The sequence below is a fragment of the Rhizopus delemar genome, genomic scaffold (genome assembly GCF_000149305.1).
Source record: "Rhizopus delemar RA 99-880 supercont3.12 genomic scaffold, whole genome shotgun sequence".
Classification (NCBI taxonomy): Eukaryota; Fungi; Mucoromycota; class Mucoromycetes; order Mucorales; family Rhizopodaceae; genus Rhizopus; species Rhizopus delemar.
The window spans coordinates 1,217,870-1,241,730 of record NW_027137838.1 but is presented as its reverse complement, the minus strand read 5'-3'; the positions used below and the strand labels follow the sequence as shown (position 1 = coordinate 1,241,730).

At 36.2% G+C, this 23,861-nt stretch overlaps 8 protein-coding genes across 8 annotated transcripts; 4 read left to right on the top strand and 4 right to left on the bottom strand.

Annotated features, from left to right (window-relative positions):
- Positions 1 to 3,329: 3,329 nt before the first annotated feature.
- On the bottom strand, positions 3,330 to 3,821 carry RO3G_13756 (uncharacterized protein; the record flags this gene model as incomplete). The annotated part of the gene is made up of 1 exon (XM_067668340.1): positions 3,330 to 3,821. The coding sequence occupies one exon, from the start codon at positions 3,819 to 3,821 to the stop codon at positions 3,330 to 3,332; it is 492 nt and encodes a 163-aa protein (XP_067524441.1).
- A 2,214-nt stretch (positions 3,822 to 6,035) lies between these two features.
- Positions 6,036 to 6,743, top strand: RO3G_13755 (uncharacterized protein; the record flags this gene model as incomplete). The annotated part of the gene is made up of 1 exon (XM_067668339.1): positions 6,036 to 6,743. The coding sequence occupies one exon, from the start codon at positions 6,036 to 6,038 to the stop codon at positions 6,741 to 6,743; it is 708 nt and encodes a 235-aa protein (XP_067524440.1).
- Positions 6,744 to 9,552: 2,809 nt separating this feature from the next.
- On the top strand, positions 9,553 to 10,575 carry RO3G_13754 (uncharacterized protein; the record flags this gene model as incomplete). Its single annotated transcript, XM_067668338.1, has 1 exon — positions 9,553 to 10,575. The coding sequence occupies one exon, from the start codon at positions 9,553 to 9,555 to the stop codon at positions 10,573 to 10,575; it is 1,023 nt and encodes a 340-aa protein (XP_067524439.1).
- Positions 10,576 to 11,286: 711 nt separating this feature from the next.
- On the top strand, positions 11,287 to 11,745 carry RO3G_13753 (uncharacterized protein; the record flags this gene model as incomplete). The annotated part of the gene is made up of 1 exon (XM_067668337.1): positions 11,287 to 11,745. One exon carries the CDS (start codon positions 11,287 to 11,289, stop codon positions 11,743 to 11,745), a length of 459 nt encoding a protein of 152 aa, XP_067524438.1.
- A 327-nt stretch (positions 11,746 to 12,072) lies between these two features.
- Positions 12,073 to 12,821, bottom strand: RO3G_13752 (uncharacterized protein; the record flags this gene model as incomplete). The annotated part of the gene is made up of 2 exons (XM_067668336.1): positions 12,073 to 12,079; positions 12,235 to 12,821. 2 exons carry the CDS (start codon positions 12,819 to 12,821, stop codon positions 12,073 to 12,075), a joined length of 594 nt encoding a protein of 197 aa, XP_067524437.1.
- Positions 12,822 to 13,572: 751 nt separating this feature from the next.
- RO3G_13751 (uncharacterized protein) lies at positions 13,573 to 14,665 on the bottom strand (the record flags this gene model as incomplete). The annotated part of the gene is made up of 4 exons (XM_067668335.1): positions 13,573 to 13,728; positions 13,783 to 14,055; positions 14,146 to 14,379; positions 14,447 to 14,665. 4 exons carry the CDS (start codon positions 14,663 to 14,665, stop codon positions 13,573 to 13,575), a joined length of 882 nt encoding a protein of 293 aa, XP_067524436.1.
- A 314-nt stretch (positions 14,666 to 14,979) lies between these two features.
- On the top strand, positions 14,980 to 15,250 carry RO3G_13750 (uncharacterized protein; the record flags this gene model as incomplete). Its single annotated transcript, XM_067668334.1, has 3 exons — positions 14,980 to 15,035; positions 15,097 to 15,153; positions 15,199 to 15,250. 3 exons carry the CDS (start codon positions 14,980 to 14,982, stop codon positions 15,248 to 15,250), a joined length of 165 nt encoding a protein of 54 aa, XP_067524435.1.
- Positions 15,251 to 19,532: 4,282 nt separating this feature from the next.
- RO3G_13749 (uncharacterized protein) lies at positions 19,533 to 23,565 on the bottom strand (the record flags this gene model as incomplete). Its single annotated transcript, XM_067668333.1, has 4 exons — positions 19,533 to 19,606; positions 19,737 to 20,889; positions 20,944 to 23,027; positions 23,139 to 23,565. The coding sequence occupies 4 exons, from the start codon at positions 23,563 to 23,565 to the stop codon at positions 19,533 to 19,535; spliced, it is 3,738 nt and encodes a 1,245-aa protein (XP_067524434.1).
- Between the last annotated feature and the right edge of the window lie 296 nt (positions 23,566 to 23,861).

The following is a 23,861-nucleotide window of genomic DNA, read 5'->3' as shown; positions in this document are numbered from 1 at the left end:
TATAATAGCCAATAAGCTAACATTCAATATTTTTGCATTGAAAAAAACAAACACCACTAAAAAATTGTCATTACTGATGAATGCACAATCCCTTTATCCTTACAAAAACAATGGATGAAGTGTTATAATGATATCATTTAAGTAGAAAAATCAGGCTAGCATTAAGTAAAAAGTAATTGTTTGATTTACACAGTTATTATTTTCTCATTACTTATCTTTACCTTAGTCCTCTCAAAGCTAGCCAAAAATTCACATAAATATTCAGTGTTGCAAAAATCAAAGTATTGATAACGTGTTGTATTTGTTTAATGAGCTCTTAACGATGATTTCTTCGTTTAGAAAAAGAAATTGACTACAGTTTTAGAATTGCAGGTCTCAATAAAATATCTGAAATTATTGAATCGATTGTCCAAAGACAGGAAATGGAAAAAATGTATTGAAGAAAGTAAAGATCATAAAAACGTCCAAGATGATTACAAGAGTACCCAAGATGAAGATCAAGAAAACCATTATCCTTCAAGGCTGAGTTGTGGGATGAACATATAAATGAAGGCTTTAGGTAATGGTTGTATCAAAAAGCCTGTTTTGTCATCCTGTATAAACTTGACAAACACTGAAGATTGCGAAATATTTTCCATTATGATATAACAATCAATTTATTGCTCATTAGTCAAAGAATTTATTATAAAAACAAGACTTTAATGATTCTCTGAGTAATCCAACCGCTCATATGTTTAAAAACTTATTTGAAAAGTTAAATGTCCTTCAATTTGAGCAAGTTTATACGGTTGAAGGGAATCATGTGGATAAAGTACCAATATAATTCCATAATTTTATAATGAGGGCACACAAAACATTGTTGCATTTATCGATAATGAAAAAGCCAAATTGAAAAATAAAACATCAGACAAATAAAAATTACTTTTTGATCGGTATTGTGTACTTATAGTTTATCATTATCATTATTATTATTATCGGCCTCTATACTTTTAGCAAACTTTCATAGAGTAAAGAATTTTCCAGCTTACAAAGGATAGATGAAACTATCAGTATCCTCTCATTTGAAAACCTTTCAAAAATAACTTAATCTATTTGTATTATCTCGTAAGAATAAAAAGACTATAAAATTTGACAAGACTTAAAAAAGTTATATTTTTATTTACGATTAAAATTTTTTTTTACCATTATTATTTCTAAATAATTTACGTGAGCACATAGTAATATGGATATTGTATTGCCTGGGTCAGGTCAAAGGGAAGTATAAAAGAAAATAAAAGCCTTTTGCTAGTCAAAAGGGAAAAAAGGTAAAAGAAGGGGAAAGGAAAAAGAAAGTGTATCTTCAAATACTAGACCAATTGTTACATGTCCATGCTACCAACTTGGTACCAAGAGGGGGAGATTCAGGACTGAGTTTACCATGTGTTAAGGATACATAAGTTTTTTTTTTTTTTTTTTTTTTTTTTTTTTATAAGGAGCAAAAGAAAGCTCGACTGTTTATTGGAGACTTCAGAATAAAGTCATTTAATGTTTTTGGGTTTTTTAAATTTTATGTTAGGGTATAGTTTTGTTTTGTTTTGAGTGGAGGTTTTCCTTTTTTTTTTTTGTTTTTAACCATGTTTGTGGTTTCCTGACAGTTTAACGGTTCGGAATTGTTTTGTTCACAAAAATAAGAATGGAGATTTCAATAGGACCCAAAATTATATATGATTTTATTTAATAATATATGTCCAGAGTTTATATACTTTTCACAGTGTAGATATTAATATATGTACTATGCGGATGGCGAAATGCCCACAGCCTTATGCAGATGGCTAAATGTTATATTCTATTATGCAGATCTTTATATAATTTAATATGAGCACTTGCTCCTCATTCACCAGTCTATTTTGGTAGATATACATACATATTAATAAAACTACATTTCCATATACTCACACTATCAATCGTTAATAATGCTTGATTGCTATACAATGATTATCTTTGGAGCACAACAGGAATGAAGAAGATTATTCAGAGAAATGTGGAAGAGGAAGGGGTGATATGCCTGTGAGTAGCAACTCTTCTTGAAGACATAATTGTATCAGCTTTCTAGCAGCCTAAATGATCAAGGAAGAGCGGAATGGACAAGCATCGAACACAGAGGACCAGTGGCTACGCCAAATAGCCAGGATAGTAGCACCAAAAATAGAGGCAGAGGAAATAGTTACATATTTTTTGGTAGACGGTAGGCGCAGTAAAAGGAGCGCGTCTTGAAGAGTTTGCTTGGAGAAATTCAAATCAATATAATCGGACCATAGGGTTTGCCATACTAGAAGTTTTGGAGGACAGAGAAACATGAAGTGCGATAGATCGTCCACAGCGGTACAACAAATGGAACAAATAGAGGTGACAAACTTGATTGGTATAAACGAATGTAGAATAGACAAGCACGGTAGTTTTTTATGTAATAAACGGAACCACACGTTGCGACTTTTGTGGGAGATTTCAAAAGACCAAAATTGTTTCCAGGATTTAACCGGCAGAGAAGGGTATGTAGTTGTGAGTTTTTTTGTGCTTAGGCATACACTACCTCAAAAAATTGTTCATTTTGAACCGCCTTTTACACATTTCGTACTGAATCTGCTTCGCATAATCCCCAGTCAGCGCTCAGCACAAACCATTATGAAACACTGCTTCTCAGCTATTTACTACACTGTAAGCATATCACGTGCTATGCGTAAATGCTGGAAAATATCCAATCAAAAATCAAAATCAAAATGAACAATTTTTTGGGTTTTTGTCGACATTTTTTATTTTATTAGCTAATAATTAATCTCACCGCCCTTTTCTTTTAAAACAAGTTGTAGTCTTTGCGGCATGCTGCATACTAACTGCTCGCAGTATTCCTTTGTAATTTCATTGTACCAAATATCTGCAACCCGTTCAAATAGTTCTTTCATACTTAAGAGTGCAGTTTCATAAGCATACAGCCGGACTTTTAAGTAATTCCATAAATTCTCTATAGGATTTAAGTCGGGTGAATATGCTGTCCAATCCAGTAGCTGCACCTTGTTATCTACGAACCATTTTTGTGTTAGTCTAGATGTATGCTTTGGATTGTTATCATGTTGAAATATAATGTCATCCTTTGACATATCGTATTCTTCTAATGAAGAGAGCATATCCTCCGTCATAATCTTGCAATACAGCTCTGAATCTAAACCTCCGAGCACTTGAGTGATATATCCAATTCCGTTTGCTGTTAAACAGCTCCAAAGTAGTATACTACCGCCTCCATGCTCATAAGTTTGGTTGGCGTTGTGATCCTGCAGAGGCCTTCCTTCTTGTACTCAAGTCCATTGTTTACCATCTGAACCCAAGCGATTGATTTTTGTTTCGTCGCTAAAGACTACTCCTTTCCAGGCTTCCTCTGTCCAACCTATATGCTTCTTGGCAAACTGAAGGAGCGCCTTTTGGGAAGAATACGTTAAAGGAAGAGCTGTTGGTTTTCGTCGAAATTGAAATTTGGAGCTTTTAAGAAGGTTTCGCACGGTCTGGCTGCAAATATCCGAACCTAAGCCACTTAAGTCTCTGGCAGCGTGCTCTCCGGTCTTGTACACACCAGCATTGAACCTGCGCAATACAAGGCGCGCGTCGTATATGTTAAGTTTCTTGGGTTGACCTGCTTGCAATACGGAGTGATGGTCTACTTCTTTCGCAATGTTCGAAATAGACCCTTTAGAAACATGTAACTCGTTGCTGATAGCATCGTACGACTTTCCTCTTCTTAAAGCAGAAATAATTGCATTTCGTTGGGTTTCTGAAATTTCGCAATTTACCATTACTTGAAATGTCGAGATGGAGCAATGAGAGATTACAATGGGAAAGCAAAAAAAACCAAAATCGACCAGGGCTGCCTTGGAATAGCAGAAGTAGTCACGGGCAAAAATTATGATAGCAGTCACGAGTTAGTCCTATGTTATTTGGGAACATAGGCGTAAATTTAGTTCATATTCAAAAAAACCCAAAAAATTGTTCATTTTGATTTTGATTTTTGATTGGATATTTTCCAGCATTTACGCATAGCACGTGATATGCTTACAGTGTAGTAAATAGCTGAGAAGCAGTGTTTCATAATGGTTTGTGCTGAGCGCTGACTGGGGATTATGCGAAGCAGATTCAGTACGAAATGTGTAAAAGGCGGTTCAAAATGAACAATTTTTTGAGGTAGTGTAGTTGACGATACGGTTTCGACGTGACCTTGGGAACAGCAGGGCAAATAATCAAAGACATAGCCTCAAGAAAGAGAGATGCATCAATTTGGTCAGATCCAGCCGAAGTTTGTCGGGTAAAAGTCCTTAGAAAGAAAGGTTTCAACAGAACTTGGCCAAGTTGCACCAGTTTCAAGAATCGTCGAGAAAGTCGAGGGAATAAAGATATCTCTGTAGAGAGTCTAGATCGCGTTCCGCCATGAGTGGCATCAATGATGTACGCAGTAGAAGCAGGCAGGATAGCAGTAGTTTTAGACAGAGGAGTGTTGTTGGAAGGAAGAGACGCATCGGAGAGAGGGAGACACATATCCGTGCGACTATTAATCACAACGTCTTCAAAAGAACGAGGAAGCATATCCATGGCGAAGAAAAGTAGTCGAAACGAGCTATCAATGTGGCGAAGGGCTTTAGGACGGAGGTGAGCAAACAATAGTGGTATGCGATAGTCATAGTCAGGCGAAGTAGAGCCATGGTTTGGAAGACAGTGTTATGTTCTGGTAAAGTAAAAGAAATAACAAAGATAAACCAAAAGAATACTTTTTGAGACTGAACTTTATTTAAGACAATCTTAATTGTTAAAAAGAAAACATTACAAAGTCTACTATTTATATTCTTCTATCAGTTGGCGGGTAAATGAGTAGTTATGAGCGTAGATCCAATCATTGACATGTTTGATTGAAGAATGATCACTGAATCGATTATGAAAATTTTTAATTCGTTGTTTTTATAGATCTTGTTGTTCTTTAACTGATCTGGGATAACTGTCCCGTCTTCATTGAGAGGAAAGATATATTTATATGAAATGCCTCCAGTCAGATCAAAGTTGACTAGGTACCTGATCCATTATTATTCATTTACAGAAATGATGAATAGTAAAGATCATGACTTATTTAGTGTTCATGTTTACTTTATAGAATGAATCTAATAGTGATAGTTTTATATAGAAAGAAGAAGAATATATTTTATTTAATAAAGATTTAAATTATTATCTTTTATCAATTTTAATATACTTCTTTTAGTTGTGATTATTCAATGTCCGTTAGATCAGACTCTGTTCTACAACAGACAGTGATAGAGAAAAAAGTCAATCAGACGAGGAAGTACAAAAGAATAGCCGATATCTGATTCAGTCCAAAAAGTACTAGATTGTGGCTGTAGGGAAAGCGCCAAAAGCGGCAGGAGCCAGCGAAGCTGGAGTACATCTTGTTGAATAGCAGGATCAAGTACACTGAGACCACCAAGGCGGCGCGGTGTACACAGAGAAGTAAAACCAATTTTTGGAAATTGCCTAAAGTTCACAAAAGAAGAAGCAGCGGATTGTATGCGTTTCAAAAAGGATTGGGGCACAGATGGAACCCGTAGGACATGCCAGAGACGAGGCAGGATCAAGGAGTTCAAAATAGTGACTCTACAGTAAGGGACAAAATCAGTCCGTTTTTTGGTTTTTTCGCAATGCCTCTCCGAGAATTAATTTTAGAGCTCCGCTTTACTGACACTAAATTTGGACATAAACTGGACGAAAATATTGGTGTAACCTAATTGCTTATAGCTGCATTTCTTCTGTAGTTATTGCGGAAAAAGTGATTTTCCGTGACTGCTGCTAACGCCCGATTTTGCATTAGGTCCCGTATCTCCAGAAACAGTCTCTGGATTGACTTGAAATTTAGTTTGCTATGTCTTATGACGTCAGTGAACGCTTACGCGTTCTCATATTTTAGCTCATTTAATTTTTTTACATTTTTTCTTTTTCCCCATTTACCTCATCTCAGATTAGCCAAACATGCCATGACAGCAAAGAATGCCGACAAACATGCCCAAATTGAAAACATGTTGAACCACTCCATTCCATGGAATATAATTCAAAAGAAAGTAGGCTGTGGAAAGTCCATGATTCGAAGAATTTCAAGGAAAACCAAGATGCAGTCAAAAAATAGCGCGGGTAGACATCGTTTACTCACACCTAGGGAGGAAACCAAAGCAGCTAGAGATATAAGACTAGGCTTATCTAAAAGCGCAGCTGATGCCTCCTTTGGCATTAAAAAACCAGATCGATCAGTCAATCCAAAAACAATTACTCGTACTTTCAAACGCAAAGGTCTAAAATCGGCTAAAAAGAAGACGGCACTTCCATTTAATAATGACAGGCAAAAGGCACGATATGATTGGGCAAAGGCTCATAAAGACTGGTCCGAGACTGATTGGGAACGCGTTGTCTTTTCTGATGAGACAAAGATCCAAAAAAGAGGGTCTAATGGTCTAGAATACGCTTGGAAAGAGGATAATGAACCTTATCGAGACCATCACTACAAGAAGAAACATGCTTATGGAGGAGGCGGGATTACGCTTTGGAGTTGCATAACTATACATGGAGGGGGCTACATGTCCTGGCTACGAAGCAATGTAAATGGTGAGCTATACACATCAGTACTTGAGGAGGAATACAAGGAAACATTGAAGTACTATGGCCTGCAAAGTAGTGACATGATCTTTTAACAAGATAATGCAAGCATCCATTGTGCTTCAGCTCCTTCAAAATGGTTCCAAAAGAACAAGGTTAAGCTACTGAGCTGGCCAGCATACTCTCCTGACCTTAACCCAATTGAAAATGCATGGGCCATGCTTAAAAAGAGGGAACAGATGACAAGACCACCCCCTTCCGTGATTGAGGCTGATCAAGCATTTTTTGACCGGGTTTCGAAGCTTTGGTATGACCTAGCAACTCCAGAGAACTGTAGAAACCTTATTCACTCCATGCCCCGTCGAGTTCGGGACGTAATCCAGCGTAAGGGCCGTGATACCAAGTACTAATTAAAATTCAAAGAAATAAAAATCCGTCATTTTCAATATATCTTCTTATAACATGTCGGAAACTAAAAAATACCAATCCCGACAGGTATTGTCAGATTCGTTGAAAAAAGAGGTAAATTTTTTGTCAGTAAAGCGGAGCTCTAAGTATAATTCCCGGCGTGGCATTGCGAAAAAACCAAAAAACGGACTGATTTTGTCCCTTACTGTAAACTGCTTTAATACGTTTAGGCATACTTTCTATGAGTTTTTGGCACTCATTCTGAGTAATTGACTCCCAAACGTTCTCTACTCTTGACCATAACTCAAGCATACCGTCCGGCTGCTTTTCATACTGCAATAAGCGTCGTTTCAGGATTGACCAAAGATTCTCAATAGGATTTAAGTCTGGAGAGTGAGAAGGCCATCTTAATACAGTAATATTATTGTTGTCCAGCCACTCAGAGACTTTTTTGGCAGTATGGATACTAGCATTGTCTTGCTGGAATATAATACAGTAGGTCACAAAACTGCTGCAAGGAATTGCAAAATTCAGGTTTTACAGCTGGTTGTCCATGGGTACTGCACCAAACTATCTCAAACCTTGACTGTTTGTACCTCAATAGAAAGTGCATTTATTCGTCGATTATCGGATATGGGCAATGGTTATTGGTGGAATTTGAGATCGCTAAAGGTAGTATTATGAACATCCGACATTTTTTACTTGTTCACATATGTTTTAAATGACGAATTTTAATACGACCCAACCGGTTGCTATCATAATTTTTCACATTATTGACATGATTAGAATGATGCCAGTATATAAAAGCGCTTACAATTCCTTTATTTTAAATTTTATATTCCCTTATTTAAATTATTTCTCTTTTTTACCCTATCGTCAATCGCATGCCTAAACGGCTGTCAGAGGAGAAAATAAACGATTACAAACAGGCATTAACCGCATCCACATCAATGTATGATATTTCCAAGGAGCCTGGATTACATTAATCAACTGTTAGTAGATACTCTAGACTGATTTATCCAAGAATAAAAAGGAACAAGAGAGGACGAGACTCGATAAAGAGATTGTTTTATTTAATAAGAAAATTGTACTCTATTTATACTTTTCATACACGGATAATATTTCATGTCATGGATTAATAATTAATGAGTATGATATAGCTGATGACAAATAGATAAGGGTTACGTGTTCTTCTATTGTTATATTTGTCATAGAATACTCGTATATGATTGACTGCGGCTGACTGTGATTTAGTTCCTGGATTTAATATAGTTTAACCGTGCAATTACGCAGCATCTTATCATGTAGCTTATTAATACTGTTTTCGTATCGAGTTATGAATGATGGATACATCATAGACGGCTGTTTTCAAGTAGGACAGTAAACACAGGTGGTAGACCTACAGTAGTCTCCAAAGTGACGAAGCGGTTAATCAAAAGAAAAGTCATGGAATGGGTTCTAAAGGCTTCTAAAGAGGTGTACCGGGAGCTGGTTGGATTTGGCTATGATATCTCATACCAGTCAGAAATTAACGTACTGAAATCAATGGAGTTCCATTTTCTGATAGAAAAAAAGAAGCCATTCCAGACAAAAACGCATACGTAGCATCAGTTAGAACGGGTCAAGGAGCATCAGGATTAGGCAATGAGTGACTGACAGCAAACAGTGTACTTTAATGAGACCAAGCTCAGCGTATAGGGCTTTGATGATGCTGATCACTATTGGAAACGGCCAAGTGACCTTCTTCAACATCATGACCTGGATTTTGCAATCAATCACGGAGCTAGCAAAATGATGCCCTGGGGTTGTATAATCTCTGAAGGACCAGGATATGCTTGCTAAATTTACGATGGAAACTTGAACTCGGGTGTTTACCAGCATATTTTGAACACTACGCTTCGTGATACTATGAAGTACTACAATTTCGACTGGTCCAATATTTAGTTTTAGCATGATAATAACACAAAGCACAAGGCATAATCTACAATAGCCTAGTTATGTAGTCACCAAGAGAGCTATGTTAACTATTGGCCAGCTTAGATCCCCGACTTAAATTCAATCGAGCACGTAGGACATCAATTGAAGTTGAAATTCAACTATTACGAATATACAGTAGCGGACAAAACTGGTGCACAAAAATTAAAATCAGCATTGCATCTCCGCTATATGTCTGCGACATTTGTGGCATATACCATCTGAAAGGCAGTCTAAAATATGCATTATGCTAGGTAAACCGGAACTGTGCCGGACATCCTTCAGGAATAAGGTCATTTTTAGTGATTTTTTGAATATTTCAATTTTCGCCAAAAATGTAGTACTTGTCTAGCCTTCTTTCAAATCTACCCATTTCTTTCTAGTTTGCTGTAAAATTTTATAATACACTAGTGCATTCCAATAGCTTTTAAAAAATATATAAACCCTTGCCTAATTTGTATCTCTCTATGAATTTCACTTCTTATTTTTACCCTATCCATTTTAACAAAGTACCAGCACTCTATGCCCAAAAAAGTCAGCAACGATAAAAGAGAAGCTGTGAAATCTGGAATACGCTCAGGTCGTACGACAATGGATATTTCTAGAACAACAGGAGTCTCTAAATGGACGATCAACAGGATAAGAAAGGAAGAAAAGAACATCAAGGCTCGTAACCGTGGTGGTCGACCGGTCGTAGTTAAAAAAATAACTAATGCAATCATCCGTCTAAAGTTTCGACAAGGACTCTTACGCACAGATTCTGATGCTCAGCTCTTTTTGAGGTCCTTAGGATACAGTATTAGCAAACGGTCGGTCAGAAGGCTTCTTAGAAAGATAGGCTTCAAGTCTGGAATTAAGAAGTACAAGCCTTTCATCAGCTATACAAACCAGAAAAAGCGATTGAAGTGGTGTCGCGACAAAGTATCATGGACTGTGGAGGACTGGAAGTCTGTGATCTTCAGCGATGAGACCAAAATCAATGTTTGGGGTGCCGATGGTATACGCTACTATTGGAAGCAAGTCGATCAACCTTGGCGATCCTTTCATGTTAATCAAACAATGAAGCATGGCGGCGGATCTGTTATGCTTTGGGGCTGTATTACATCTCGAGGACCAGGATATGCTTGTCGAGTATATGATGGCACAATGAATTCAAAATTATACACCCATATTTTGTCTACTACGTATCAAGAAAGCCTAGCATATTATGGTTTGAAACATTGTGATGTTTTGTTTCAACATGACAATGACCCAAAGCACAAGTCAAGGCATACCACTAACTGGTTATCTGATAATGGGATATCGGTATTAAAAGATTGGCCGCCACAAAGTCCCGATCTAAATCCTATTGAATATGTTTGGCGACAGTTAAAGTCAAAGCTGTCTCAATACGATACCACACCAAGAAGCATAGACGATCTCTGGAAAAGAATCGATAAAGAGTGGAACTCTTTTACTGAAAGTGATATGCAGCCATACTATGAAAGCATGCCAAAACGAATTGCTGCTGTTATCAAAAGACGAGGCAATTATACGAACTTTTAGGTTTTAATCACTTTTATGGTTTTTTTTAAAAATATCTATTCTTATAAATAAAGGCTTGGTTCTCCCTCATTTTTGGCAATGCAATGATTAAACTTTGCACAATTTGCAACATTTAGTACGCCTTCTATCTGATATAGTTTCATAGATATTGCAACTGTAATGAGCAAGTAATGGTAGCTTATAGCTGAAAAAAAGTTTTGTGCACCAGTTTTGTCCGCTACTGTAGAGCAAAGAACATGGATGTGTTTTGGGAACGAGTTGATGAAATATGAAATGACTTCCATAAAGATCTTTGCCAAGGACATGTAGATAACATTCCGGAAAGAACTCAAGAGATTATTAATAGAAAAGTAGGACCAACTAAATATTAATAAATAAGTTCATTCCGTTCAAATTTTCGTTTTTCCAAATTTTCAAATTGCGCATCTCATACTTCCTTCAATACTTATCCAATAGGGCTTAAACTCTTTCGGATTTCTCAAGACATGTAGAAGATTTACTATGTGGGAACAGAGGCAGTTTGTGCCATTGTAACAGGATGTGCGCTACAAAAACCAAGAAAAATGGATTCCTTGCAGCAGTTTTGTGACCTACTGTAATAGATTGACTCAAGCCCATTATGATTACCTTCTTGCCTTTTACAGACTTGTATATACTGATCGAACATTCGCAAGTGCGCTTATTCCAGAAAACCACGATGACTTGTCTACAATGGTATTTCCCGGTATTTCTGTTTTCGCTGAAATCGAAATTCTTGGGCAAACGTATCGATCAAAAGCATCGCGTACTACTCGTGGTTGCTATATTAAAGTCGCTTGTAATCCTACTATTCCTGGAAAAGAGGCTGAGATGCGAATTGGTGAAGTTCAGTATTATTTTAGCCATCAGCTTCAAATGAAGAAAACTATAATTCCAAATGGTCGGGTCTTTGCCCCAAATGCTTTTGATGAACACCTCTTTGCTTTTGTACGTTGGTATAACGCTCCTCTTCATCCTTTTCGAGGATTTGAATGTCTTGGTGCCGCGTACTACCACAACTCTTTTCGACCAGCTGGTTCAGACTGTATTCTTCCAGTATCGCGTATCTTTACTTGTGTTGCTATGAAGCAAGGTTATCCTGATAATCATGTTGTCTTTTTACCTCTCCCAAGAAAAACCATTGGTTTGTAAAAAGTAAAAAAAATAAAAAAGAAAGTAAAATAAAAAAAGTAAAAGTAAAAAAAAAATTTAAAGTTTAAAAATCCAAACACCGCATTTCTTTTTATTTTTTTTTTGTTCATTTTATAATTTTTTTTAAAACTGAAAGTCGTCTTCATCCAACTGCATTTCAGAACCAAAAGCCCAAGCGATACTCTCTTCAGTTACAGTAGGTCAAAAAACTGCTGCAAGGAATCCATTTTTCTTGGTTTTTGTAGCGCACATCCTGTTACAATGGCACAAACTGCCTCTGTTCCCACATAGTAAATCTTCTACATGTCTTGAGAAATCCGAAAGAGTTTAAGCCCTATTGGATAAGTATTGAAGGAAGTATGAGATGCGCAATTTGAAAATTTGGAAAAACGAAAATTTGGACGGAATGAATTTATTTATTAATATTTAGTTGACCCTCCTTTTTTATTAATAACCTCTTGAATTCTTGCCGGCATGCTATCGATATACCTTTGGCAAAGATCTTTGTCAAAGCCATTCCATACTTTTTCCACTCGTTCCCAAAGCTCATCCGTATTCTTTGCTCTACGTTCGTAACAGCTGAGCTTCAACTTCAATTGATGCCATACGTGTTCTATTGGATTTAAGTCCGGACTCTGAGCTGGCCAATCGCTAATATACCGCACTTGATGATTATCTAACCAGTCTATTGTAGATTTTGCCTTGTGCTTTGGATCATTATCATGCTGAAAGTAAACGTTGGACCAGTTGAAATTGTAGTATTGCATAGTATCACGAAGCGTAGTGTCCAATATATGCTGATAAACATTCGCGTTCATGTTCCCATCGTAAATTTGACAAGCATATCCTGGTCCTTCAGAAGTTATACAGCCCCACATCATCAATTTGCCTGCTCCATGCTTGACTGTAAGTTCTAGATGATGCGGTTGAAGAGGATCATTTGGTCTTTTCCAATAATACTTACAGCCATCAGAGCCCCATACGTTGATCTTGGTTTCATCAGAAAAGACGACTTTTCGCCATTCTTCTACTGTCCAATCCTGATGCTTCTTGGCCCATTCTAATCGATGCTGCATATGAGCTTTTGTCAAAAACGGCTTCTTTTTTTTTATTGAAGAATGGAACTCCATTGATTTCAGTACGTTAATTGCTGACTGGTATGAGATATCGTAGCCAAGTTGAACCAGCTCCCGGTGTACCTCTTTGGCAGTCTTTAAAACCCCTTCAATGACTTTTCTTTTTATTAACCGCTTCGTCACTTTGGAGACTACTGTAGGTCTACCACCTATGCTTTTTGTCCTATTTGGAAACAACCGTCTAGAGTATCTACTGACAGTTGATTCATGTACTCCAATTTCTTTAGCAATATCGTACGTTGATGTGGATCCAGTTAATGCTTGCTTGAGATCGTCTACTTTTCCTTCTGGCAGTCGTTTAGGCATGCGATTGGTAATAAGGTAAAAAAGAGAAATAATTTAAGTAAGGAAATATAAAATTTAAAGTAAAGGAATTGTAAGCGCTTTTATATACTGGCAACATTCTAATCATGTCAAGAATGTGAAAAATTATGATAGCAACCGGTTGGGTCGTATTAAAATTCGTCATTTAAAACATATGTGAACAAGTAAAAATTGTCGGATGTTCATAATACTACCTTTAGCGATCTCAAATTCCACCAATAACCATTGCCCATATCCGATAATCGACGAATAAATGCACTTTCCATTGAGGTACAAACAGTCAAAATTTGGGATAGTTTGGTGCAGTACCCATGGAAAACCAGCTGTAAAACCGGAATTTTGCAATTCCTTGCAGCAGTTTTTTGACCTACTGTATATTTTCTTTTCTGACGAAGTCAGGAACAGGCAGCGAACATTTTCTTCGAATGCGAGGAAGAGACTGAATGTTGCTGGTTCCAGTCCTTTGTCTCTTGGCCCTGTCACTTGCTATCTGATCATCCAACAGCTTGAAGAATTCAGTGCACTAAATATTGGATAATGAGCGGATTGCGCTTAAAAAGATATTAATTAAACTTACTGCTGGTGATCTGTACTTTGGTACACGAACTTCAAAATAATCAATGGTTTTTGTACACAAGACAGACATGCGTTCCTTTTCGGTAAAAGGAATTGTTCTATCTGGATTTTGCTCCAGAAGAACTTCCTCTACCTTATCCATTGTATCGCTATTATACATGTCTTCTTCTTCAGACATGTACTGCTGTTGAAGCAAGTACTCGCAGTTCGGATAGTTGTTGTAAACGCCTTGATCCTTGTGCTGCTCATACATTGCTTTCCGTGTTTTGATTTTCTAAAAAAAAATCAATTATAAAATAGCAATAGCCTTTATTGTCCTTACGTTGTTTTTTCGAGTCGTTTTAGCAGCCTTTCTTTTCTTTACGAACTCGTCGACGACACCAACCTCCTCTCCAGCCATACCAGCTTTCTTGGTATAATACTGCCTTTCAAGGTATTTCCGCAAATCGCGGCCATTGGTATGCTTGTACGCATAATGGCTATTGACATACTCTTGCAACAGCTTAAGTACTTTTTGATTCTCAACAGACTTTAGAGGATTGCTGAGATCGTACTTAGATGACGGAGGTAAATCATTGTAATGATTCCTCACAGCATCCTAAAATTAAAGAAAAAAAAAAAGTAATTATTACACTTGTTTAAATTTAAATTATTAATAACCTTACCTTAATCGCTGTTGCAATTGGTTTTGCACTTTTGCTGGATTCTTGTTCAAGCTCGCTGTAGGCTTCTTTGACCTTGGCAAATGCCACTTGCAAGGCACGCTTTTCTTCCTGCTCTTTTCTTAACATCTCCTTCAAAGTGTCAATTTCCTTTCTCATATCCAGATAAATGGAGAAGGAAAGAGAAGCTTCATCACGTCCAACATCTTCAGCTTCACGCATTCGCTTCTGGACATTGGCCATAGGGGGGGGTAACCAGGTCTAGGATAGGCAAAGCTATCAAGAATACCATCACTTGACACAAACTCAGGAACAACAGCACGGGAAGGAAGAATAATTGGCTGCCCAGCAGAGTTAGAGACACGAGCATTGACAGGAGCAGGGTTGAATTCGATAATACGGTCAGACATAATGTTATAAGGTACTTTGAAGAAAAAGTAAAGAAACTTAACATTGAAGTTGAACACACCTTAAATACTATTGCGTTCAATTGTAAACTCAGTTCTATACAAATCAAAAAACCTATAAAAGGATTGATGTCTCAGATCAATCTTTTCTTTTCTTTCTTTCTTTTTTTGATTTGTTATCCCAGGTAAGTTGTTCTTTTTTTAAAAAAAATTTTTTTTCTAATGTACTTTATTAAAAATTCATAGATATACTTATGGCTATTATAAGTTCTTGGGTCCTTTCTGTATCTGTTTATGTGGTACGTAAGTTTCTAAATTTTCATTGTCTTTATTAACATTCAAATTTAGTTTCCTAAGCTTGATTCTGAAGCTGTTTGAAATCCTTGATATCGTCTTCTAGTTTTTAAAGAGGTTTAAGGTAAGAAAGTCGGGTACATCATGTTTCACTGTAATTAATCTTTTATTTTATTCAGTTTCAATTCTACTTTCCTACTGCCTAGTCTACTGCCTTCATCTTTCTTTTGCTTCAGATCTCTTTTGATGCTGCTTCATTGTATTTGTTTGTTTTGCCTGTTTTGTCTGCTATATTGTATTGTTTGCTGCTTCTGAGGTCTAGGTAAGTGCAATTTTGAAAAAAAAAAATTTTGGTATCTACCGTTTAAAGGTGTTGTTTCATTATTCCCATCGATCCCTTGTTCCTTTTCCCGCCTTTTTGTATCATCTTTAATAAACAAATGAACCAATAATATATAATCAATATGACGATAAAGCCCCAAAATAAACGAATAAAACTAAATTTTTAACCAATAATACCGTATTTTAAGCCTATTTTATTTCCTACTATAAGCCATCCAGAGTTATATATAATCATAATAAGCCAATAAGAAAGTATTGCGAAAAGGCAATAAGCCAGTAAAGAAGTAATATTCAAGAGAAATAGACGTATAAGGAAGTATTACTAAAGGCAATAAACCAATAAAGGAGTAGTATCAAAGAAAAACGCAAGCATGTAAGGTCCAATAGAAAGGTGTTATGTTTGTGTATCATCGTAGAAAGAACAATGAAGCGGCGCGTCACCAAAAGTAACACGGTATTCCACATACATATCTTAACATTTAGAGCAAAATACACGAAGTATATATTTTATGAAATTTGTAAATATATTGACGTAAACTCGAAATATCTGATTATATTCTGTCAAATATATTGTTCTATATATAGCAATTATGTGCAGTGTCAAATCAACCAATAGAAATTGAATATAACCTTCCATTCAGGTACCGACCGAACAAACGGAAGTTCAAACCTACAGTACCAAATCGGGAAAGGAAAAAGGCGCGCCTGTACCAGCTGTACCTTAGACATAAGCAAAGAATGCAAAAATTAAAGAATGAAATATATCCCTTAGACAATATTTGAATATCCATTAGTATAAATAGCATTTACACTTTCATGAAATAAAGTATCATTTTCTTTAACCTTTAAATTATTTTATTTATTGTGTATTAAGTCAAAGTCTTGAAGAACTAGTTGACTTACCTGCTAATACTGTCTATCTCTATCTGATATTATCTGTTGGTGCTTTTCACAGTTGATCTTCTTTCGCACATTTAATTATTACACCACATTTTGTCAGCTAACCACTGCAAATAATCGTTCCAATTGGATAAAGCATATCGCAAGATTGAACATTTTTTGGTTAACAGATATTTATGGCCTTTGGAGAAAAATTTTAACTTTCGCTGTATTGGTCATTTTTGAATTTTGAAAAAAGACCCAGGTGCGAAAAAAATAAAGAAATTGAACAGTATTTTTGTTTTTTTTGTAGGGTAAGTATTCATAAAGTTATTCACGTTTTAAAAAAGTGTCTGTTTTTTTTACAGATGATCTTTTTTTGGAAAGCCTGTTCCCCTCTACTGTTGAAAGACCGATGTCTTCTTTTTTTATTTTTGAGGGCAAAAAGCGGAAATCAAAAGCATTTTGTTCAGAAGAATACATATTAGGAAGGCAGCCTGTGGTTTTTAGCTTAGATCATTACAAACGTGTTACAAAACGTAAAAAAATAATCGTGTTTGGGAAAAAAAATGACCTGGTGAAAAAAAAAGTAAGTAAAAAAAAAAGTAAGTAAAAAAAAACGAGTCTAGCAATAGAAAGTTCATTGTTCAAATGAAAACACTAATCTAACAACAATTATACTTCATAGAAATGCAAATACCTTTACATTATAGAAAAAGAATACGTGTATATTCTAAAAGAATAAAAAATAAAGCTCTGCTAACATTTTGTTACAAGGCAGTTATAGTTAACAAATACATACAAAACTTTTTTGCTTATCAAATAAATAGATTGCTTTATTATTTTTTATGACAAATGTTGTAAAAAAATATATGTTTTTAAGCTTATACTCGCTCATTACTTACTTTATGTTTGCACATGGGTGTAATTTGCCATTAGCCATTAGCCATTAGCCATTAGAGATGTTAGCAATGACAACTTTCTTTACCAAAAAGAACTTTTTAGCAACAGGCAACAATATAAGTCTGTTATTCTTATTGCTTCATCATGTTGGAAAGAACAACTTTGCTCATGAGGTTCATGTTCGTCATCCGAATGTGTCCCATTAGGAATTCTTAATGTAAGAAAAAAAAAAAAAAAAAAAACCAACATTAGACTTGGTTGCTATTATTTTTTTTTATAAACTTGCATTTGACCAGAACTTGAGCTTTCTTTTTTATCTTTTGTACCTTGAACATCTAGTGTATTCCATGAAACAAAACCAGGGAGGAAAAAAAGCTGTTTTACTGCTACAGTGCGTTAAGTTGCCGACTCTTTTTTTTTTTTTATTTCAAGTAAAAAAAAAAGAAAAAAAAGAAAAAAGAATACTCTCCATGTTAAAGATATTGCACTCAAGTAATAAAACTTGTTCAAACAACGTATAAGTTATCTTTTGGGATACCATTAAATGTAATCTTCGTGCAAAGCAACTGTATTTGATTTATAACATAGATAGACAGTGAATAAGTGTAACATTGGTAAAAATAAGGCTACAAAAAAAGCACTTCTCTTTTTTTTTTTTTTTTCTTCTCTTTTTTATAAAAAGTAAGTTCTTAATATTTTATACATTCCATTCCTGCTCTAATGGTACTTGTACTTTAGTAAAACCGTATTTCTTGCTTTCTTTATAAAGTCTCTTTCTCAAGACTACCGTTGCTTCTTCTTTTACTTGTTGGCACAAGCTTGGATGGCGTGTTTTTTCTTCTTTTCTTCTTTTCTTTTTTTTTCCTGGCCCATCTAAAGCAAGGTATTATTACTTTTACTACATATCCTCCATAGCTAATAACTATTGTAGATGCATACTGCTTCCCTTTTCTTTATTTGTTGGTATAAGCTTAGCTAGTTTTCTGGTCTATCTAAAGAAAGGTACAATTATTTTTACAATACATACAGGATCGCTAATGTTTATTATAGATGAATTCTGCTTTGCTTTGGCATCTTTTTATCTTTTTTTCTGTGTTCGCTTTGGTTTTTGAGTACTGATGTCTTTTCTTCTTTTGATTTGGGTGTCCAAGTCTTTGCTTCCTTGAATCTTTGAATCCTTGTGTCTTTGCATCCTTGAGCTTGGCTTTTTTTTTCTCGTGAGAACCTTTTGAGTTCCACGAGATTAATTGATGTATTTTTAGATTAGATGCTGCTATTTTGATGACATTAGGTAAGTCAAGTAAACTTTTAAAACGCTACGAGCAAAGAAATACTATATATTGTTATTATTATTTTATTTAAATAAAAAAAAAGCTCTTTTTATAAAGCAAATCCCAATTTTTTTTGTATATATGAAGCAATATTTATTGCAATATGAATGGTTAATAAAGAAGTATATAAGCTATATGAGTGGTCAATAAAGAAGTATATAAAGCAATATGAGTGGTCAATAAAACCTGTACGTAAAGCAATATGAGTGGTTTAGAAAAGAGCAAAAAGACAAATAAAGCATTGATTTGAAAAGCATCATTCGCTGCCGAGCACCATTAGATATCAAATGGATAATAAACAGGAGCCATAACATAACTGATGTAAGTTGAGTCTTGCGAGATCAGTTAACGAATAAATGTACCAGCAGACTCCTGTCTCTGCCACAAATCTTGTAACTTCTCTTAACCAAAAGATTAACGACGGTTTAAACGATTTGTGGCAGAGACAGGAGGCAGTGCGATCAACAATCAGTTACCCGATGTCACGCGATTCTAAGACATTTCGCAAGATTGATAATATATCTGTTAACAAATTTGCACGATTATTTGCAGTGAGTTCCATCAATCCATCCAAGATAAACAACAAACTGAGATATTTGGTACTTATAATATGAAAACAGTAGGAAGTCAATAGCTAACAACTACTATTTATTAAGTAAGAAAAAGGAAAGGAACTAATAATTTAGAATGAACCCTGGATTATATTGTCTGACTATTAATTGTATAGTCTGACGTAGGCTGGACTGAGATCAATAATAAAATAATGAATAAAGACATCATTAATGACCAAACACGACATCACCCCCTACCAGTTGGTATCAACGTTTGGAAGTTGAATAGGAAGTGTTTGAACAGTTATAAATTTTTGTGTGACCTAATTTCTCTTTATGCGCTTGCTGTGCCTAAGATTACTATTTGCAGTCACGGCATTTTTTACGGAGCTTTCATGATGATCTGTTTTTCGATCAAAGCCTTCTTGACTTTGTTGTAGTCTTCGTTTGGGATATCTGGATAAAGCATTACCATTATGTTTGGATTGAGCTTTCTTTTTTTCTTTTATATTATGAGATTGTCTATTGTGCGACATAGTTCCAGACTTTGACTGTTCATTCATAATTGTCGTAGTCAGTAATTTACTAGGGGCGTAGTCTGAGGGTAATTTTTGCTTTTTATTCTTTTCAGCCTCATTATTTTTCTTTTTTACTACTTCATCATTTTGATTTATGGATTTACCCAGTTTGCGCCAATAAATGTTAATTGACTCGGGATCAGTAAATGCCTCAGCAGTTAACCAGCTATCATCGTCTTTGCTGTAGTTTTTCCAGCGTACGAGATATTCTCTATTTCCAGGTTCGCCTCTATGATTGATGATTGCCTCAATTTCGTACAATTCATCTTTTGGAATGATTTCATCCTCTGAAATGAGCTTTAATTCTTCTGGAGAATAATTTCGAGACATGAGCGTTTCGTCAACATCACGAAGTATATAAGCACCACCTTGTGCTTGACGTACAACACGATATGGGCCTTTGTAGACCGGTGAGAGGCTATTGTACTGCTCTCTGTCACGCACCATTACGTAACTTCCTTCCGGGAATATGGACTGACGATTTTTGCTGTCAGCTTTTTCCTTTTGCCTTTTGGTGTAAAGGTCGGTCCTATCCTGTATAGCAGGGAAGACAACTTGCGACATGTAGTCGATTCTTTTCAGCAACTCATCGTGCGGCATGTACTCCTTCTTTTTTAATTCACCAGCATCATCCCTGTATTCAATGAAGTCATTTATGTTGCGAGCAAACATCAATGAAAAAGGTGTAGTCTGCAAGCGTGTGGAGATCTTATTGTTGATCATGAGCTGTACAGATGGAATGTAATGATGCCAATCTTCGGTGGCACCTTCAAGGAACTTTGCTAATATCTTTTTAGCAGATTGAACGTAACGTTCAGCAGCTCCATTTGCTGAGGGATGGTAAGGAGTGGTGTATCTTTTGTCGATACCCATTGCATTGAACAGATTCTCTAAAATTTCATTTTTGAATTCAGAGCCGTTATCGCTACATACAAAGTGACTGGGATAGCCGAGTAAGGAAAATGTATCAACCATGGCACCTGCAACGGTTTTTGCCTTTTTGTCTACTAGGGGTTTCAACACGCAGAATCTGGTGCAAATGTCGACTAGAATCAACACGTATGTATACATGGTGCTACTGGATTGAAAAGGCCCAATTAAATCAAAAGCATAGGCATCCCCAGGAACATAAGCGTAGACAGGTCGATGAGGATTATAACCCTTTTTAGCAATATTGTACTTCTGACAGGTATTGCACTTGCTTACATAATTTACTGCATCAGCTAATAAATTTGGCCAATGTAGGTTTTGGTTGTGGATTGATTTTACAATATGATCAGCTTCAAAGTGTCCGAATTTATGGACTCCATCAAGAATCTCTTGTCGATCCTCATATGGTGGAGTGATATAGTCCTTGTCACTGAATTTGGTAGGACTTTGGACATAGAACACTTTTCGGTTCTCTTTTTTCATTTTTAATTCATGTTCCTTTTTTAGATTTGGTTTGTAAGCAAGATTTTGGTGTTTTACTGTGCTGTTATTAGAATCACTCCCTGCCAGTTCTTTTTCAGGTGGAAAAAGACGTGAAAGAGCATCAGGTAAAACATTTTGTACACCGGGTATATGGACGATGTCAAAATCATAGGACAATAATGTGTCCATCCAACCCACCATCATGGGGTTGAGTTCATCTGACGTGAACAAGTATGTGAGTGCTCGATGATCAGAATATAAGGTAAAGTGATGACCATATAAAAATTTGTGAAACTTTTTCAAAGCAAACACAATAGCGAGGAGTTCACGCCGAGTGACAGAATAATTTCGTTCAGATTGGGATAAAGAACGTGCCATGAAGCCGAGGTATTTGATGGTGGTGACAGTGAGTCCATCCGACTGTTTTTCGTCAAATTTTTGGAACAGAACTGCACCAACTCCAGTGTTAGATGCGTTAGTGGCAACATAAAGGGATTTGGTAGGATCATATGGACTCAAAACAACGTTGGAACATAATATGTCTTTGATGCTTTGAAAGTGAACTTGTAGTTCAGGAGTCCAATCAATATCATCTATGAATGCAACATTTCGTAACGCATCTAGAGGAGCAGTGAGTGTGGCAGCACAAGGGATGTGCGCACGAAAGTAATTAACAGTGCCTAGCCATTGCATCATTTCTCTGCCGGCTTTGGGACGGGGCCAGTCAGCAATATTTGTCAATTTACGTGGATCCAAGCTTTTCCCTTTTTCAGAAATGCAGAAACCCAACAGATGAACACTTCTTTTGCCAAAGTGACATTTCTGAGGATTGAGGATCATGTTATGTTGAGTGAGTCTATCAATGACTGCACTGACAGCTTGGTAATGCTTTTCCATGGAATCACCTGGAGTGCCAATCACAATATCATCCACGTATACATGAACATTGGATAGATCACTGAGGATGAGGTTCATGATGCGCATGAAATGACTGGAGACATGTTTCAATCCAAACGGTGCTGAACGAAACATGTATTGTTTGTTTCTGTGAGTAAAAGTGGTTTTGACCTGATCTGATTTACGAATGGGCAATCGATGAAATGCACTTTTGAGATCGAGTGAGGTGAAAATTGTAGAACCCGCAAGATCATGAAAAATATCGTCGATCAATGGCAATGGATAGTTATCAGACTCTAGTAGGGCATTGATTTTACGAGGATCAATACATGGTCTGTAATCAGTGGGATTACCATTCGCATCCTTTTTTGGAGCAAATGTGATTGGACTGTTCCATGGTGAGGGTGGTGCACGTACAATGATACCGTTCTCGAGCCATGTTTTTACAGCCTCATCAAAGATTGGCATCATCTTATTTGCAATAGGATACTGCCGGACATGTGCATGTTTTCCATGAGGAGTGTCTAACTTTACCACCGCTTCTGGTAGATTACATAAGGAATGAACATCAATCTGTTGATTTTTATCAATGTGAGATTGCAGTGCTTGTAGTAAAGCTTCATGTTCATCTGGTGTGCCAGCATTGGAAACATTTGGAATGTATTCTGAGTCTTCAATAGAATCATCAAATTTGACTTTGTTATCATCCCAATTAGTGGCAACACCAACAAGGTGAATTCCTAAACTTGGTAAAATATCCCTCCCGAAAATAGCGTCTACTTTATCATGCATATTTAACACCTCAAATTCATGAGCTACAGTTTGCCCTTTGTATCCGACATTTAATTTATCGGTCACACCCAATCGTTTAACAGTTTTTTCTTTATCTGCTAACAGTAATGAACCATGAACTGGGATAATACGCAGTTTCAATTTATTAACAGCATTTTTACTTATGAAAGAAACATCTGCGCCTGTGTCGACGAGAGCTATTAATCTATGATCGTTCAATAAGAAAGGAGTGTGTAATGAGTAAGGGCTTTGAAGCATAGTAGGATGTGTCTCCTCTTTTGTTTTTAAACTATAGCAACGAACATTACCTTGCTTGTGCTTCTTTTTCTCCCAAATTTGTTTCAACGCTTTTTGAAACGGACTAATGATTTCATCGTCATTTAAGAGGTCATTCATAACCTCATCCGCAGGATGTGTTTGCATGATCTCTGGTTCAGTAGTGGTCTGTTTCTCAACCTTCTCAATATTATGAACCGTTATACGTGAATCATTCGCATTATGAATTTTCTCTTCAAATGATCTACGCCTTTGGAAAAAATTACCAGTGTAGTTTTTGGGTGCATCTTTGCGTGCTCTAAAACCCGTATCTTTATTCAAGTAATGGTCACGACGTTTTTCCATTTCTCGACATTTGTCAAGGTGACCTGGGGTATACAGTGGGTCAAAATACCTCACAAACGTATGATGATTTTTACTTATTTTTGATGTAATTCCATGAGAAATTGGCTCAATCATTTCAAATTTGAAATATAAAGTCACCCATATGTATGCTACTGTGTACCAAAATTTTAAACTCAGATCATTAGCTGAGATCTATTAGGAGACAGATACTTAACCTCGGTCTATTTGTGAGGTATTTTGACTTTATTAATATCTAGTTGATCCGCCCTTTTCAGCAATGACATCTTGTATTCTTTCTGGCATACTGTCAATATACTTCAAGCATTGATCCTTAGTAAAGGAATTCCACTCTTTTTCCACTCTCTGCCACAGTTCGTGCATGCTTTTTGCTCTATTTTCGTACATACTTA